The sequence below is a fragment of the Oryctolagus cuniculus genome, chromosome 1 (assembly GCF_051225735.1).
Source record: "Oryctolagus cuniculus isolate XC-2025 breed Fujian yellow rabbit chromosome 1, ASM5122573v1, whole genome shotgun sequence".
In the NCBI taxonomy this organism is placed as follows: Eukaryota; Metazoa; Chordata; class Mammalia; order Lagomorpha; family Leporidae; genus Oryctolagus; species Oryctolagus cuniculus.
Window position 1 is genome coordinate 55,596,505 of NC_142867.1, and position 16,172 is coordinate 55,612,676.

At 47.1% G+C, this 16,172-nt stretch overlaps 1 protein-coding gene and 1 long non-coding RNA gene across 9 annotated transcripts in view; one reads left to right on the forward strand and one right to left on the reverse strand.

Annotated features, from left to right (window-relative positions):
• The window catches only part of IRAG1 (inositol 1,4,5-triphosphate receptor associated 1), a 128,983-nt gene that overhangs the window by 94,888 nt on the left and 17,923 nt on the right, over positions 1–16,172 (forward strand). For 7 of the 8 annotated variants that reach the window (XM_051851398.3, XM_017345354.4, XM_070073302.2 and 4 more), the window contains 6 exons: positions 2,494–2,524; positions 5,537–5,677; positions 6,789–6,920; positions 8,552–8,693; positions 14,414–14,463; positions 14,999–15,106. In XM_051851398.3, coding sequence (XP_051707358.3) covers positions 2,494–2,524; positions 5,537–5,677; positions 6,789–6,920; positions 8,552–8,693; positions 14,414–14,463; positions 14,999–15,106 — 604 coding nt within the window. The remainder of the gene's footprint in view (positions 1–2,493; positions 2,525–5,536; positions 5,678–6,788; positions 6,921–8,551; positions 8,694–14,413; positions 14,464–14,998; positions 15,107–16,172) is intronic. The other variant, XR_016231293.1, reaches the window with a different exon arrangement.
• Positions 13,490–16,172, reverse strand: part of LOC127492323 (uncharacterized) — a 64,390-nt gene continuing 61,707 nt past the window's right edge. Inside the window, exon 2 of the long non-coding RNA XR_011388453.2 lies at positions 13,490–14,773. This is a non-coding gene — a long non-coding RNA (uncharacterized LOC127492323). The remainder of the gene's footprint in view (positions 14,774–16,172) is intronic.

The window sequence follows — 16,172 nt, forward strand, 5'->3', positions numbered from 1 at the left end:
ATGCAAATAACCAATGTCAAGAAGAAGCCATCCATGCAAAGATTCTGCTAAGATTTCTTTTTTGAAAGACTTACATTAGCAGGGAGCCAGATCAGAAGTGGAGCAGCCAGGACTCAAACCATTGCCCATATGGGATGCTGGTGCTGCAGGCAGAGGCTTAACCTTCAGTGCCACAGCGCCAGCCCCTGATTTTGCAGATTTTATCTAGACAAAAATAGCAATTTCAAAAAATAGTGCTGGGAAAACTGGATAGCCATATGTAAAAAGTGAAGCTGGACCCCCCCATTACACATAAAAATGAACTCAAAATCAATCATAAACCTAAATATAAGAGATAACACTATAAAACTCATAGAGCTTCCTACACAGAAGTAAATCTTTCTGCCCTTGGGTTAGTACATGGATTTTTGGATCTGACACCAATGACAAAAGCAACAAAGATTAAAAAAAAACCCAGATGAATAGTACTTCATCAAAATTAAAAGAAAACGTTTGTACTGTAAATAATGGCATCAAGAAAGTAAAAGGCAACCCATAAAATGGGATGAAATCTTTGCGAATCACTTATCTGGGGTGAAAATTATTTGTAGACTATCTAAAAACTGCTAACTCAATAATAAAAACATGAATAAAAAGTTTTCCAAAATGGGAAAAGGATTTTTTAGGTATTTCTTCCAAGAAAATATGCAGGGGGCCCTCAGAAGATGCCCTTTCCTCCTGGAGGCCAGGGCTGTGCAGCTTAGTTCAGTGTGCAAGGCACAGCAGCCGGCTGGCACGTCGTGTGGCTTCTTAGCCTGCGTCACCACCCTGAGTCTTCACAGGTTTCTACATTTGAAAAAAAGGGTGGGTGTGCTGTATAGCAGAAGAGCAGAAAAACAAGTTTGGTGAATAACCAATGGAGAAATGGAGATGTCACACGCTGTCCAAACAAACCCAGGGGTCGGGGCGGGGGTGGGGGGGCTCAGCGGGTGGTGAGAAAGCACTGGAACAGCTGTGTGCGCTCTGTGTGACAGCTTCCACGGAGGCCCTCAGGAGAGGTGGGGCGGGGCCGGGACAAGAACTGTAAGCATGGACATCTTTGCGGCTGTTTATCCCGTGAGCTGTGCTCTGGAGGGTCACTGGGTCTTACTGCCTCAATCCGACAGGAAGCTCTCACAGTCCCTCGGCAGGGGTGAGGACCCACCCTTGCAGGGGGGCTGACCCTGCCTCTGCTCTCAGGGTCCCTCCGCACCCGTCCAAGGGAGGAAGCCGTGTTTCCTGAGGTGCTCATTGCCAGCAAGCGCTGTTGCCAAGTCCTGTGATGCTGCTTGGGGGGGGCCCCCTCTCCCCAGGCCTCCTCCCTCCCCAGCACAGAAAAGGGCCCCTACATTATTTACATTGTCTAGGCTTCAGACGGGCCAGCTTTCGTGACTGCAAAGGCAGAGGCGCAGCCGTGCACAGATTGGGTGTGCACGCTCTAGGAAGGTTGCGGCTGTGGGAATGGCACATGACGAGGAACCTCTCAAACACGACTCTCCGTGGTCAGACGGTCCCGCCGTGGAGAAGGCCTCTGGCCACGCCGTCGCACCTTCTCTTCTCTGGCCCACCAGCACCTGCCACAGCCACTAGGGACAGGAGGGGTGTCTGGCCTTGCAGACATAGTAGCTCCCCCAAATCTTAAATGGCAACTCAGACGTGCAGAGTCTGTAAAGTACTCAGCACAAGCACTTTCCTCTTAATTCCTCACAGCAAACCTGTGAGTTTGTCAAAATGGAAGCCAATTGAATGTGCATATTTTATTCAACAGCCCCTCAGTATCCAAGAGGGATCGGCTCCTGGACCTCATCGCTGCACCACCCCCAGCCCCGCCAGTACCCAAATCCATAGGCGCTCAGGTTCCTTGTCCTAAGTGGTGTAGTATTTGCTTAGAAGCTACCCTCTTCTTCCTGTAAACCTTAAAGCATCTCTAGGTAACACCTAATACGACACAACTTTTATGTAGGTAATGCTTCCATGTTGTGTAAGGAACAATGAAAAGAAAAATGTTTACACATTCAGCAAAAATGTAATTTTTTTCTAAATATTTTTGACCTGTGGTTGGGTAAATGCACAAATACAGAACATGCATATACAGAGTGCTGACTCTATTTGTGTACACACACACACATATATGTATACACATGTATATGCATATATTTCTTGTAGCACTTTGCAGGGTGACACTATTCCTACTTTATAGATGAGCAAATTGGGGCCTAGAGAAATTAAATAACTGGTCCAAAGACCCGGAGATCACAGTGGCACTGCGGGAGGGCCGACCCGGAATCGGGTGTTTTCCACCCACCACCTGGCTGTTGGTGGAGCACACAGAGGTTCCTCTGCATCTTTCCCTTGTCACCAGCTCCTCCCACTCCATGCCTGGGAACATACGGTCTGCCGACTGGTCACAGTCACCTTGTGGTTTATATAACAGGTTGGATAAAGTTCATTTGCACATGTTCTTTTTTTTCACAGCGCCCCTCCACTCACTGAAAAGGAAGTTGAGGTAAGTGACTTTGTGAACTTCAGTGCCTGTGCTTCATTGGGTTTATTCAAAACATTCCTCCCTCCGGCCTTGACATTCCCCTCCCCGCCCCAGAGAAAGTGAGAATGGGTGGCTGTGGGATAACACAGACATTTGTGACTAGCCTCACTGAGCTCTGAGCCCCACTCCCACTCCAGTTAATGGAAGATTTTCACAAATTTGGCCAGAAGTAAAAAGCTAATTGGAAATCCTATGTCTTTCAAGGATTATGTTTTTTTTTTTTTTAAAGATTTATTTGAAAGAGTTACACAGAGGAGAGGCAGAGAGAGAGAGAGATCTTCCATCCACTGGTTCACACCCCAACTGGCTGCAACTGCCAGAGCTGTGCCAATCCGAAGAGCCAGGAGCTTCTTCAGGGTCTCCTATGTGGGTGCAAGGGCTCAAGGACTTGGAATTGGACCATCTTCCACTGCTTTCCCAGGCCATAGAGGAGAGCTGGACCAGAAGTGAGGCAGCTGGGACTTGAACCTGTGCCCATATGGAATGCCTGCACTTCAGGCGGCGGCTTTACCTGCTATGCCATAGTGCCTGTCTCAAGGATTTTGTTCTTTAAATACATGACATAGATTCACAAGGTCAGCTGGGAGACTACACAATTATATCAAATTTATTTCAAAATTATTAAAAGATGGGCAGATCCTAAGTTTCAGACGTGGGTCTAAAGGTGGCTGCCTTCTGAGAGTTTCAGCTGCAACAAATGTAGTCAGAGCAGGTGTGTAGCGGGGCAGTTAAGACACTACCTGCATTCTACTTTGTAGTTCCTGGGTTCAAGTCCTGGCTTCTCCATGTCCAATTCTAGCTTCCTGCTAATGTGCACCCTGGGAGGCAGCAGGATGTGGTTCGAGCAGTTGAGTCCCCACTACCCACGTGGGAAACAAAGATTGAGTTCTTAGCTTCTGGCTTCAGCCTGGCCCACTCCTGGCTGTTGTGGCCATTTGGGGAGTGAACCAGTGGATAGAAGATTTCCCTTTCTCTCTGTCTGCCTTTTGAGAGAGAGAAAATACTAGCTGAGCAGGAGGCTGTGCTGTCAGCAATTCACCCATTACTCCCCACGGGCCCTCCATTTCCCAGAACAGGAGGTGAGTGAGCTGAGAGGCATTTGTGTCCCATTCTGGTAAAGGGAGAGATGGACAAAGGGACAGTGTCAGAGGTGAGACAGGGATGCAAACTAAATAAGCAGAGTGACAGACAACAGGACATTTCTACCTCAGAATAGTAACCTTGCACAAGGACATTGAATTTGCAGTTCAGAGAGCACTCAGAGCCAGCCTTTTTTTTTAAAGATTTACTTGAAAGAGTTACACACACAGGGGTCTTCCATCCACTGGTTCACTCCCCAGTTGGCCAAAACGGCCACAGCTGTGCCAATTCAAAGCCAGGAACTTCTGGGTCTCCCATGTGGGCACAGGGGCCCAAGGACTTGGGCCATCCTCTACTGTTTTCCCAGCCCATAGCAGAGAGCTGGATCAGGAAAGAAGCAGCCAGGACTTGAACTGGCGCCCATATGGGATGCCGGCACCGCAGGAGGCGGCCACATAAAGCCAGCCTTTTCACTGAGCTTCTGAAAAGCAGGTGGGACAGGAATTCAAACAAAGGAGAAAACTGAGTGATTAAATAACATACCCAATGTCTCAGAACTAGTACTTAGCAAAAACAAGATTTGGACCCAAGTGTTCCAACTAAATCCAAGACTCTATGTCCCACTGCTGTTAAGGGGGAAGCTCCAGTATGGAGAACCGCATTTTGAATATTCATGGGCTTGACTAAGGCCTGGGTGGGACAAAGAATCACCATTATGAGGCTGGGAGCTCAAAGCCTACCTGCTGACATTTGTGAGGATGAACCTTGTTTGACCATCAGATCTCATCCTTTCATGTATACTGACACAGCCAGCACAGCAGACAAAAAATGGGCTTTGGAATCAGACAGTCCAAGGTTAAATCCTGACTCTGCTACTCCCTGTGTCACCTTGAACAGTTAGTGACTCTCTGGGTCTTGGTCTCTTTGCCTGTCCAATACACATAAGACTTCCAATCACAAAGGATTGTTGTGGGACTAAATTAGCCACACTTCATGAAACTCATCACAGTGCTGGCATACAGCAGGTGCTCAATATTGCTGTCGTCATTACTGGGGCAGCTGAAGTGCTTTGGTTCTATCTGGAAATGTCCGCCCTGCATGGGCCTGGTTACATAAACTTCAGGAGTTCAGGCTTCAGTCAGTGAGCCCAGGGTGTTAAATCTGCTACTACTTGACTCGGGGCAGATGAGGGCTGTAAAATTCAAGAGCGGAGCTTCCTTCCTGTGTGGAGTCCATCTGGCTCTTTCTCCTCCCTAGTTTCCTATTTTTCCAGGAAATCCAGGTCTGGTCAGTACTACCTTTAAAAATTCATTCATGCAGCCTGTACTTTGGGCATGGACTGTTTATTCCACAAAACCTATCCTACCACTCGTATCTGGATTTATCTCCTGGCTGCTACTTAAAACTGCTATTGATGTAGAATTTGAAATACTCATGCTAGATGCTGGCTGGAGTTTGCTTTAAGTCCACAGGCTTAAATTGCAAATGTTTTTTTTTTTTAAATATAGTTGTTTTACACAAAATCCCCCCAAATCTCCCATTCGCTAAGCCCCAGCATAAATCCACACTGCTTACACAATCAGCTGCATTGGCCCAAGTTTGCCTAAAACCCAAAACAGGATGTTTTCCTGAAATTCAATAGAAAGCAGAGTTGCTGTTTTTTGGTAGAATGTATTTGGTCTTCTGGTCCTGGGAGGGACCTAGGTGGGCCTTAGGTTCTCTTTCACCATTTTTGTGTGATTTACTGTCAAGTGCAAGTCTCACTTGCACTTGGCTGCTTTGGCCACTGGTTCCTGGGGCTGTTGTGTAAGGCACACACATGAGATGCACCTGTAGCCTCGTGCCCTACAGTAACTCCTCCTAGCACCTCTCCCACACTCTTGTTCCCAACAGAACGTGTTTGTACAACTGTCCTTGGCCTTTAGAAATGACAGCTACACCCTGGAAGCCAGAATTAACCAGGCTGAAAGGGAACGCAACCTGACAGAGGAGAACACGGAGAAGGAACTGGAAAACTTCAAAGCTTCCATTACGGTAAGTGTGGAGCCTGATTTTGAGAACCCCTTGGAGGAGGGGCTGGTAGAAAGGCTGTACCAGGCGTCATGCTTCTTTCAGTCACCAAAGAGTCTCCTGAAATTTGGAAGTGGGCCAAGACCCCGAGCTGAACAGAGTTCTCTTTGGATTGCTCAGAGGGGTCAAGGCAGAGATCCTGCAGGCCTGGTTACCCCGAGGCTATAGGCAAGGCAGCCAGGAAGTGACTTCTTCAGGTCAGCCAGGTAGACAGCATCCAGGGGGCTTCTCCAAGCCCCAGCAAGACTGTGGCCCAGGCCCTGCAGAGGGCTCTCCTCTCAGCCAGGATGTGAGGCCTAGTTCTGGCCTTGCCAGAACCAAGTCCAAACTCAGTGTGTGTCTTAGTTCAGGGGACAAACTGTTGCAGATGGGATGCTTTAAAAAACAGCCCTTTTAGCCGGCGCCGCGGCTCACTAGGCTAATCCTCCGCCTAGCGGCGCCGGCACACCGGGTTCTAGTCCCGGTCGGGGCGCCCCTCTTCCAGGCCAGCTCTCTGCTGTGGCCAGGGAGTGCAGTGGAGGATGGCCCAAGTACTTGGGCTCTGCACCCCATGGGAGACCAGGAAAAGCACCTGGCTCCTGGCTCCTGCCATCAGATCAGCGCGGTGCGCCGGCCGCAGCACGCCGGCCGTGGCGGCCATTGGAGGGTGAACCAACGGCAAAAGGAAGACCTTTCTCTCTGTCTCTCTCACTGTCCACTCTGCCTGTCAAAAATTAAAAAAAAAAAAAAAAAAAAAAAAAACAGCCCTTTTTCTCTCACAGTTCTGGAGACTGGAAGTCCAGCATCAGAATGCCAGGATGGTCAGGGCCTCATAAAGGCCGTCTTTGGGGTTTCCAACGGGCAGCTTCTTTTTATACTCTGATGTAGCAGAGAGCGAGCTCTCTGGGGTCCCTGTCCTGCTCACAGGGGGCTTCACCCTCATGACCTGCTCACTTGGCAAAGGCCTCACCTCCCAAGGCCAGCGCATTGCACAGTTAGCATTTCAGCATATGCACTGGGGCAGGGGCGGGGACCCATACCTCAATCCTTAGCCTGACGTGAGGACCCCAGGTGACACTGCTTCTCTTTCTCTCAGTCTTCGGCGTCACTGTGGCACCACTGCGAGCACCGGGAGACCTACCAGAAGCTGCTGGAAGACATCGCCGTCCTGCACCGCCTGGCTGCCCGCCTCTCCAGCCGGGCTGAGGCGGTGGGGGCCGTCCGCCAGGTGAGCCTCGCCGACTGGCCCCACTCCGCCTCTAGGAGCGAGCATGGTGACTTCCTCTGGGCCAGGCTCCCGGCCTGGGGTATGTGTTCAGAGTGCTTTTGGTGAACCACGGACCTCTCAAGGTGTTTCCCAAGGAAAGGAGTTTGGGAAATACTGGGTATGGCTTCCTTCCTTGGAGATTTCTAATCTGTACTGGATTGGAGAAGTCCTGTGGTGAAGACGCCTCTTCAACTTTACTCACATCTGAGCGGTGCTCCAAGAGTCTATGGAAAGCGTGTTCACTCTGTGGGAACACTCTGCATGGATTTCAAAATGTCTTACATCAAAATTCATTTTTAATTCCATTTTCCATGAACTTTTTAAAGTCCCCTATTTCCCAAGTGTTTGAAGAAGTGTCCCCTTTGTTTCCACAGAATACCTATCCAACTCAGGTGGAGCTAGTTTTGGCAAAATATGCTTTAGGGAAAACTGTGTCACTGCATGCACCCAGCCATTTCCCCAGAGGAAGCTAGCGCGAGTCTCAGGCAGGTAACAGCACGAGTCACGCCCAGATTTGAAGTCCTGCAGCACACAGAGCTCCACTCGGGCCCACCCGACATGGGCTGCGTGACCTTGGGCTGGGTCCTGAGCTCTGCACACTTCAGCTTTGTGTGCTACGAGGAGGATGACAGGATGACAAAGCTGTCTGCTCTGTGGCTGCTGTGACACCTGCGAAGCGCTGGCTGGTTCCTGATGCTATGCTGTGGGCCGTGTCCTGGACTTGGGAGGACAAGCCACAGGGCTGTCCCACCCTGGTGTCCCTCTGCGAGAAAGGCAGCTGACTCAGCAGCATGGACCAGCTGGGAGCAGCACCCAGGGAGGACTCTGGGGAAGGGAAGTTCCTGGACGGGTCCCCACTGTGACCAGGCAGCGCGTCATCGCCCTCAGCGTGTGCAGCCGCCCAGATGTGCTCCTCGCGTCATCCCCACAGCTTCCCGGCTCTGGCTGCTGGGTCCCAGCCCCTGCTTCCTCTCTGCCCCACCTGGACAGTCCTCTGGTCTGTCCTCTGGTCCTTCCCTGTTGCTCTTATTGCCGCCAGTCTCACTTCCTCAGTCCCATCTCCTCTCGTGTCCTAACCGAGCCATTCCCTTCCTTTCGGACATTGAGTGACTTCCCCTTTCCTTCGGAACAAGTGTAGATGCTCTTGTCTGACAGCCAAGGTCCTTCACAAACCAGTCCGAACTCACCTTTTCTTCCTACAACTAAACCAACTGCCTGCCGATTCCTAGGCCAGTCAAATGGCCTGCAGCCTCGGTCTATGCCTTTGTCCCTGCGCTGTCTGTAATAACACCCCTTCAGTCTCCAGAGGATAAATCCTCACCTGCGTACAAACCCTCTGACTTTCTGCCCTCTGGACTCCCCCTGAGTTCCCTGGCCTGAAGACTTTCTCCTTCCCGCCGACGTCCACATGCCCAGATGTTGCCTACACCCCGTGTCCGCTTTATTCCGTCCCAGAGCCTCCCCGACCCTCTGCGCAAGCAGCAGCGGCTCCCTTCCTCCTCTCACCACCTCCAGGGCACAGCTGCATTTCTGCATCCTCCCTGGGTCCCCTCTCACCCCCAGACTCACGCTTTCCTTCCCGTCTCTTACAGGAGAAGCGCATGTCAAAAGCAACAGAAGTAATGATGCAGTATGTGGAGAATCTGAAGAGGACATATGAGAAGGACCATGCAGAGCTCATGGAGTTTAAAAAACTTGCAAATCAGAATTCAAGCCGCAGCTGTGGCCCCTCTGGTAAGGACCCGGCTGCCTGCTTCCATCTTGGGCCTGCAATGTGGACCCCAATGGCTGTTAGCCAGAGGCAGAGTGATCAGGGCAGCCCTAGAACCTGTTTCCAGTTGAGCAAAGCTCTCTGGCCCAGGTCAGTGATGCCTAGAGGCCTCACAGCAGCTGCTCCAGCGACCCCACGGGGCCCAAGACAAGGAAATGGAAATGGCCCCAAATGACTGTCTGACTCTCAGTGTAGCTGATCGTAGCAGCTGACCATGGACACAGAAACCCCGGCTGCCAAGAGCTTCCTCTCACTTTGTGAGAGTGACCCCAAACCCTATGTCTTTACGTTTTGGGACCCCCATTTTAGGAAGTACATGCTAAGGAATTTGGGCTTTATTATGGAAACCAGAGATCCGAATCAGGGAGATGACCTGATCATTTATGTAGTCTGAAAAGGTTCCCTCTGAGATGTGATGATTACATTACTGGGACAAGCAGAGACAGGGAATCCCATGAAGATGCTACTGCAATAGCCTGGGGACAGATGAAGGGTAGGGAGCAGGGACCAGGCTAAAATGCACCATTACTGAACTAAATAGCAGTGCATTTAAAGAACCACTCTTTTTAAAGTTTTATACAAATTGCTATAGGAGCACAGAACATGGGCCTTGATTCTGCTGGAGGGCATCAAGAAAGCCTTCACAGAAGGATGGCATCGGTCAGTGTTTAAAGTAAAAATAGGAGTTCTCCAGGCAAGAGGAAGAAATATGGCCCAGGTGGAAAAAAAGCACTGGCAGAGTGGGGACTGGGAGAAAGAAGATGAAACGGTGTGATGGAGTTGTGGAGTGTGTGTGTGTGAGAGTGTGAAGGCTGGGGCTGCACGTCAGCCTCTGTCCTCCAGGCAGTGGGGTGTACTGGTGGGCATAACCCACATGGCATGGCCAGATTTTATTATTAGGAGATGACTCTGACTTCACAGTGGACCGTGCATTTATGTTTTGACGTGTGAACATTAAAGTAATGAGAGACATGTTGGGGGGAGGGTGGTGCCTTGAGCTCTGCAGGGCTTTGGGCTCCAGCTGATGAGGGATAAGCAGGAGCAAACAGACCTTTCAGCAACAGGAATCCCTGTGGAATGCAAACATCCGTGTTAGCAAGAGCAGGAGGAGGGGAAGTGCAGAAAGTATAACAGATGGAGAAGCCTCTATAAACAGGAGGTTAGCAAGTTTCCTGGGGAATATCAGTGACGCTGCCCAGAGTCCAAAGGCAGTGTCCACAGGCTTCAGACTGTCTGCTTTGGATCTCAGCAGCACAGCTCCTGCCCCACGTGCCTCTGGGCTGCTAACAGCTCAGTTAGCGTTGGAAGCTGAGGAAGCTGCTTGCTGCCAAAGAAATCCAAGTGCAGGTTCTAGAATTCTTGCCTTGCAAGGTTCAAGGTCTCCTGCAAACCACCATACCCAAGCTTTATGGGTTGAACAGCTACCCATGAGTCTCATTCATTCATGCTACATACACTCATTGAGCAACTTCAATGTATCCCGCATGCTTCTGGAATGTGGAAGTTAAGGACACACATGCCCAGACCCAAGGAAGCTCCCAACATGTGGTAGGGCAGGGCAGGCAGCCAGGCAGGTGTGTCTGGAAGCTGAGCTGTGACCAGTCCCTGAGACCGCTGATTGCGATCTTCACAGAGCCTCTGGCAGTCTCTGTGGCTGGGACTCTGAAGACTACAGGGAAATAAAATAGCTGTTTAGAAAAGTGTTAATACAGTTTTAAAAATATAACATGAATTACTTTTCTTTGAATATCCAACATGTTGATTGTTTGCAATTTGGATTATTTCCTCAAGCTACAAGGGTACTTCAAAAAGTTCATGGAAAATGGAATTAAAAGATAAGTTTATTTTGGTGCAAAAAAATCTTGAAATCCATGCATAGTTTTTTCATGTAAGCATTTTCTGTGAAACTTTGAGCTCACAGAGACCCCTTACAGAATTCCAGAAGTGTAAACACTAGTTCAAGGGAAAGAAATATGAGAGTCTTAAAGGAAACATTTTCAAGTAACCCTTTGATAGTTTCATCTAGTAAGTTACAATGCATGTGACATTGACAATTCTTGTTCTTTTAAAAATATTTTTAAGACTTTGATAAGCCAAAATTGTGCATTTTTCAAATTTTGACTTGTAAAACTAATTGTTAGACTTTCCAAATATTTACTAAGCATTTGCATTTCTACTTTTATAAATTCCCTAACTAAGATGTTTGCCCATTTGTAAGATTGGTATTTTATTATTTATTTGAACTCTTCACATATAAAGAACATTTTCTAGTTCTGCTATTGTGGCTGACTGGGAAACTTAAAAATCTATTGACCACACGAAGAAATTTCTGCTGGACAAAATAAGGCAAACTTTAAAAGAACAGCTGAATCCACAAGAAAAGGAACAATGGAACCACGCTTGCCCTGCGGCTTCCTTGGGGACTGTGTTAGCCTCCGGGGCGTGGGGCTGAGTGCTGCACTCACACGTGATCTGAGATGAGGCTTGGACATCCACAGTGAACGGACACTGAGCTTCCCATAGAGAGGTCGGATCTTCCAAGCACTGTCTGTTTATATAGAATTTAGATTAGGGAAAAAACAATCATCAACCAGCAGAAAACCAGCAAAGTTTTTCTGTTTGACCCTGTGCTCCAGCAGGAAGACACTTTCTCCTTCCTCCAAGGAAAAGTGCATGCCCAGAGTAACAGCCATGATGATGTAGTTTTTTTTTGGGGGGGGGGGTGTAAAGAGCAGCAAGACGGTACCCCCAAGAACACTGTCAGCCACTGTACAAGGATCTACTCTGCACCAGAACACACAGGATTCCACTACATAAAGCCTCAATGGAGAGGAGTTCACATGAAAACATCCACCAAGAACAACAGGAGAATATCCTAAGAACCTCATATAATAAAGATACTCTGATTTTTTTTAAAAAGATGTTTAAAATTATTAGAGGACTAAAGAATGGGCCAAAAACATGAGGGAAAAGAATTGTCAATAAAGAATAAAATAGAACTTCTCAAAATTAGGAATAAAGTCATAGAAATTAGAAATTTGGGGCCAGCATTGGGGCATAGCAGGTAAAGCCACTGGCATCCCATATGGGCACTGCTTCAAGTCCCAGCAGCTCCACTTCCAATCCAGCTCCCTGCTGATGGCTTGGGAAAGCAGAGGCAGATAGCCTGAGTGTTTGGGCCCCTGCCACCCACGTGAGAGACTCAGATGATGGCTTGGCTCAATTCTGGCCATTGCAGCCATCTGAGGAATGAACCAGTAGATGGAAGTTTCTCCTCCTTCCTCTCCCCTTCTTTCCACCCCTCCCTCTTCTCTCTCTGTGCTCCCTGCCCCCAGCTCTTTCAAAGTAAAATTTAAAAACAGACACTCAGTTTGGGTGTGGTGGTTGCTAAAGTTGAGCCAGTCCTCAATTTTGCAGATCTCTTCCTGTTGGGCACACTTCCCCATCCCCTTCAAGTTAGGCAAGGCCATGAGACTAGCTTTGGTGAATGAAACACGGGCAGGAAGCCATGTGTTAGGGAGCTGAGGGCCGTAGGACATGCTAGCGACTGACCCTGGGTTTCTCTCTCCTTACATAATGGCCTGACTCCTGGGTAAGGAAGCCAACAGCAGAGCCTGTGGCCAACTCAGAAATGAATGCTGAGGCCCGGTGTCGTGGCTGAGCGGGTTAACCTGACACAACACCTGCATCCTATATCAGAGTGCAGGTTTGAGTTCTGACAGCTCCACTTCCAATCCACCTCCCTGTTAGTGCACCTGGGAAAGCAGTGGAAAACGGCACAAGTACCTGGGCCCTTGTCACCTAAATAGGTGATTGGGATGGAGTTCTGGGCTCCTGGCTTGGGCCTAGATTAGCTCCAGCTATAGTGGCTGTTTGAGGAGTGAACCAATAGAAGAATGCTCCCTCCACTCCCCTCCCCCCCAAAACTGTGTCTCTTAAATAAACAGATAAAAATAAGTAAATGGACATGCAGCATAGGTGAAAAACCAAACTTTGCAGTTGTAAACCACTATAGGATTATTTACCATTGTAGTATAACCTAGTTTATCCTGGTTGATAAAACAGATTGTGCAGAGTTGAAGAAAAAAATAATCAGGAAGATAAATTTACCCAAAATGCATTTCACAGTGTAAATTGATTAAAAATATGAAAAATACATTATGAGATATGGGATAGAGTACAGATGTGGGAGTGCTAAATATATTTATTAGGTGTTCACAGGGGAGAACTAGATAGAGAAGATACTCAGTGCTGAGAACTTCCCAGAAGAGAGATCTGCATTTTTGGATTTGGAAAGCCTAACAGATCTCATGTAGGAGAAAGATATATCAAAAAAGAAAACGTGGAATAACAAAGTCCAGATCTTAAAAGTAACCAAGGATAAGATTATTCACAAAGCACTTACAGTACCAGAAGACAACGGGGTGAGCTCTTCAAAGAACTGAGAGAAAGTAACTGTCAACCTATGGATAATACACCCATTTAAACTCACATACACAACTGGAGGCGAGGTGAAGACATTTTGAGACAGCAACTAGGAGAATGCGCTTCTCAGATACCTTACAGAAAGAACAACTGAAGAATGTATTTAGGGAAAAATGAAATTGAGTTCAAAAGAGAGGACTAGGATACAAGGAGGAATGGTGAGCAAAAACATTTGTAAATGTCTCAGTAAATAGGCATTCTTTGTAGAAAACAATCACGAATAAGTAGGGAGTATAAAAACAAGGTAAAATACAAATGATGAAAAACAGTATAATTAAGGTTGAAGGGGGTTATTATTAGTTAAGGGGACACACCAAAGAGTATAACTAGAAGTTATAATTTCTAGACTGGTATGAGGAGTGGAGGAGGGATTAGTGGGGAAAAGATCAATGAATAAATCACGGTAAGTAGAAAGTATAAAAAATAAGATGTTAGAAATAATACATCAATAATCACAAGACCTCAGATTAGGTTAGGAAAAATAATTATGTGCTTTTCAAGAGACTCCCCTAAGATACATGGACATGACATATTCGTGGTGGGGGGGTGGGTACGGGCTGGATGGCAACAGTCCAGCTGAGTCACACTGAATTGAGCTTGCAAATGTTCTCTGCACAAATTCAGATGCTTCCGGGTATCAGTATTGCCCAGGTGTGGTGCTAAAAGGTTTATATTAACCATATCACTTAATGTATGACAAAAGAAGAAAATCCTGGGAGGGTGACTTGCTTTGTTCTGAATCACTGTGTAGGTGGTTACTGAAACTCCTCAGTCAGCAAGTGTTCATTCTTTATCAACACTGCCCCTTCCTTGCTCATAGTTTCCCTAGTTGTACTCCCATGGAATGAGCAGTGACCCAAAAAGCCTCAGTGTTGCTATGTGTAGTTTTTGCACGCTGTCCAGGGCACTCTCCAGATAGCAAGTAGTGGAGTCAGACGAAGATGAGAGGTGAAAGACTCGGGCTTAGCATAGTGTCCAGTAGAGTTAGGACAACGGTTTTGTCCAAAAAATCTTGCACTCTGCAGGTGATCATTTCAGAGGGTGAAATTTAGCATCCTCAATGCCCAGACCCTTGGACCACCTGCTGAGAGCCACTTCTGGCCCATGGGTACCAATACTGTTTCTGTCTGCTGGTTTCTTGTTTGTAGCCTAGTCGGAAACTTACCTGAATTCTCTTCTTTGTTCCCTCCTGCTGCAGAAGACGGGGTCCCTCGCACTGCACGATCCATGTCCCTCACGATGGGAAAGGTATGCATGTTCAAGGAATACCAAGGTCCAAGGACAAGCACAAAGATTCCATGGTCACCCAAGCAGTCTTCCTCAGATCCATGGAGTCAGAGCACCTCTGAACAGTCTCCAATGAGCTCCCACACCTGCCAACTTAGCCTATAAAACCTCATCTTTCTTCCTTGTATGTAGTCTGCCTGGTTTTAAGTCCCTTAACTGAACATGAAGTGATGCATAAGCCTTGGTGTTGCTGCAGGTGGTTTTTATACAGATCCAGGTGTCATTCAGAGGCTGGAAGCCATTCCATTCTGTATCTCCAGGGTCCTATGAGCTAAAGTAAGAACATATTGAGAGATCACTCATCATCAATAGAAAATCTGAGTTCACTTTGACCCCTCTCTCCACACCAATTCCTAGCATCATTGCTACCTCAAAACCAAAATATCCAGGGAGTGTCATTACAGAATTAGGTACTAGTAGGCTTTTTCCAGGCCCTTCTCAACCAGGGCTATTGACGCCTCCCAGACATTGAACCCATTCACTTCTCTGCCCACAGAATATGCCCCGGCGGAGGGTCAGCGTTGCTGTGGTTCCCAAGTTCAATGCCCTGAACCTTCCTGGCCAGTCTCCAAGCTCATCGCCCATCCCCTCCTTACCTGTTTTGGTAAGTATGGTGATGCCCGCCTTCCAGCCCTATTCTTTCTTTCACTCGTGCTTACCACTGTGGAGGTTACCCAGATCATGACAGGATCATCAAGGACAGGAAATTTCCAGCACATCATCTGAGCAATGGGTTAACAAAGCTCGATGTGGACTGGGCCACGTGTGTTCTACTGCTCTGAGAAGAGGCCTTGGTGTCCTTGGGCAAGGTGTTGGCAGCTCAGGGAGTGTTCCTCACAATAATAGTCCTTTTCATGCTTCAGCCACAATTCTCCAAGGTGGGGGTACTTTCTTTCCTCTCTGCAGTAGGTCTAAGTAGCTGCAGGTTGGAATGTGTAGTAGCTAAGTTTTAAACACTAGACTTTCTGAACTCAGAGCCCATGTTATTCTGCCTCAATTCACTGCAGGGTTATTTACAACAATGAACACTGGGGGAAAAAAACCCAGTATTCCAATAATAAGAGATCAATCAAAGATTATGGCTATCACTATAAGTATTTATAAGGACATAATTATTGCCCATGATTTTGTATGAATACAAAATAAGATACATATAAAATTAGCATAATTTAATTCTGTTTTGTACTTTTAAAAGTATGTTTTTATGTGTAGACAAAATTCTGGAAAAAATATGTGAAACTATTATTACCTCTGGGCAATGGTGAAACAGGTAATTTTTATTTTCTTCTTGATGCCTTATATTTCTACAATAAGAATATATTAATAGAAAAAATTACCTATTTCATATTTTTAAATAAAGACAGTTCCTATAATACAACAAAAATATTTTGACATCCCAGGTCTTTGTCTATCTGATTACTTCTACCTAAAACTTTTCTAATTCTTTCTCCAGTGGCTTCTCTAATCTGTCTGATTAGCACTAATCAGTAAAGAAATAATCTGATGGTGTAAGCAATTAATAACACAGATTCAAGCTCTGTTGTTGTATCTCCAGTTTTTTTTTTCCAGCTTTTCCTACTTCAGGCATTCCAGTCATCTATGATCACCTTGAACTCCCAAAACACTAACACAAAGCAACCTGAAAAAAAATGTTAATATGCATGAGGAGG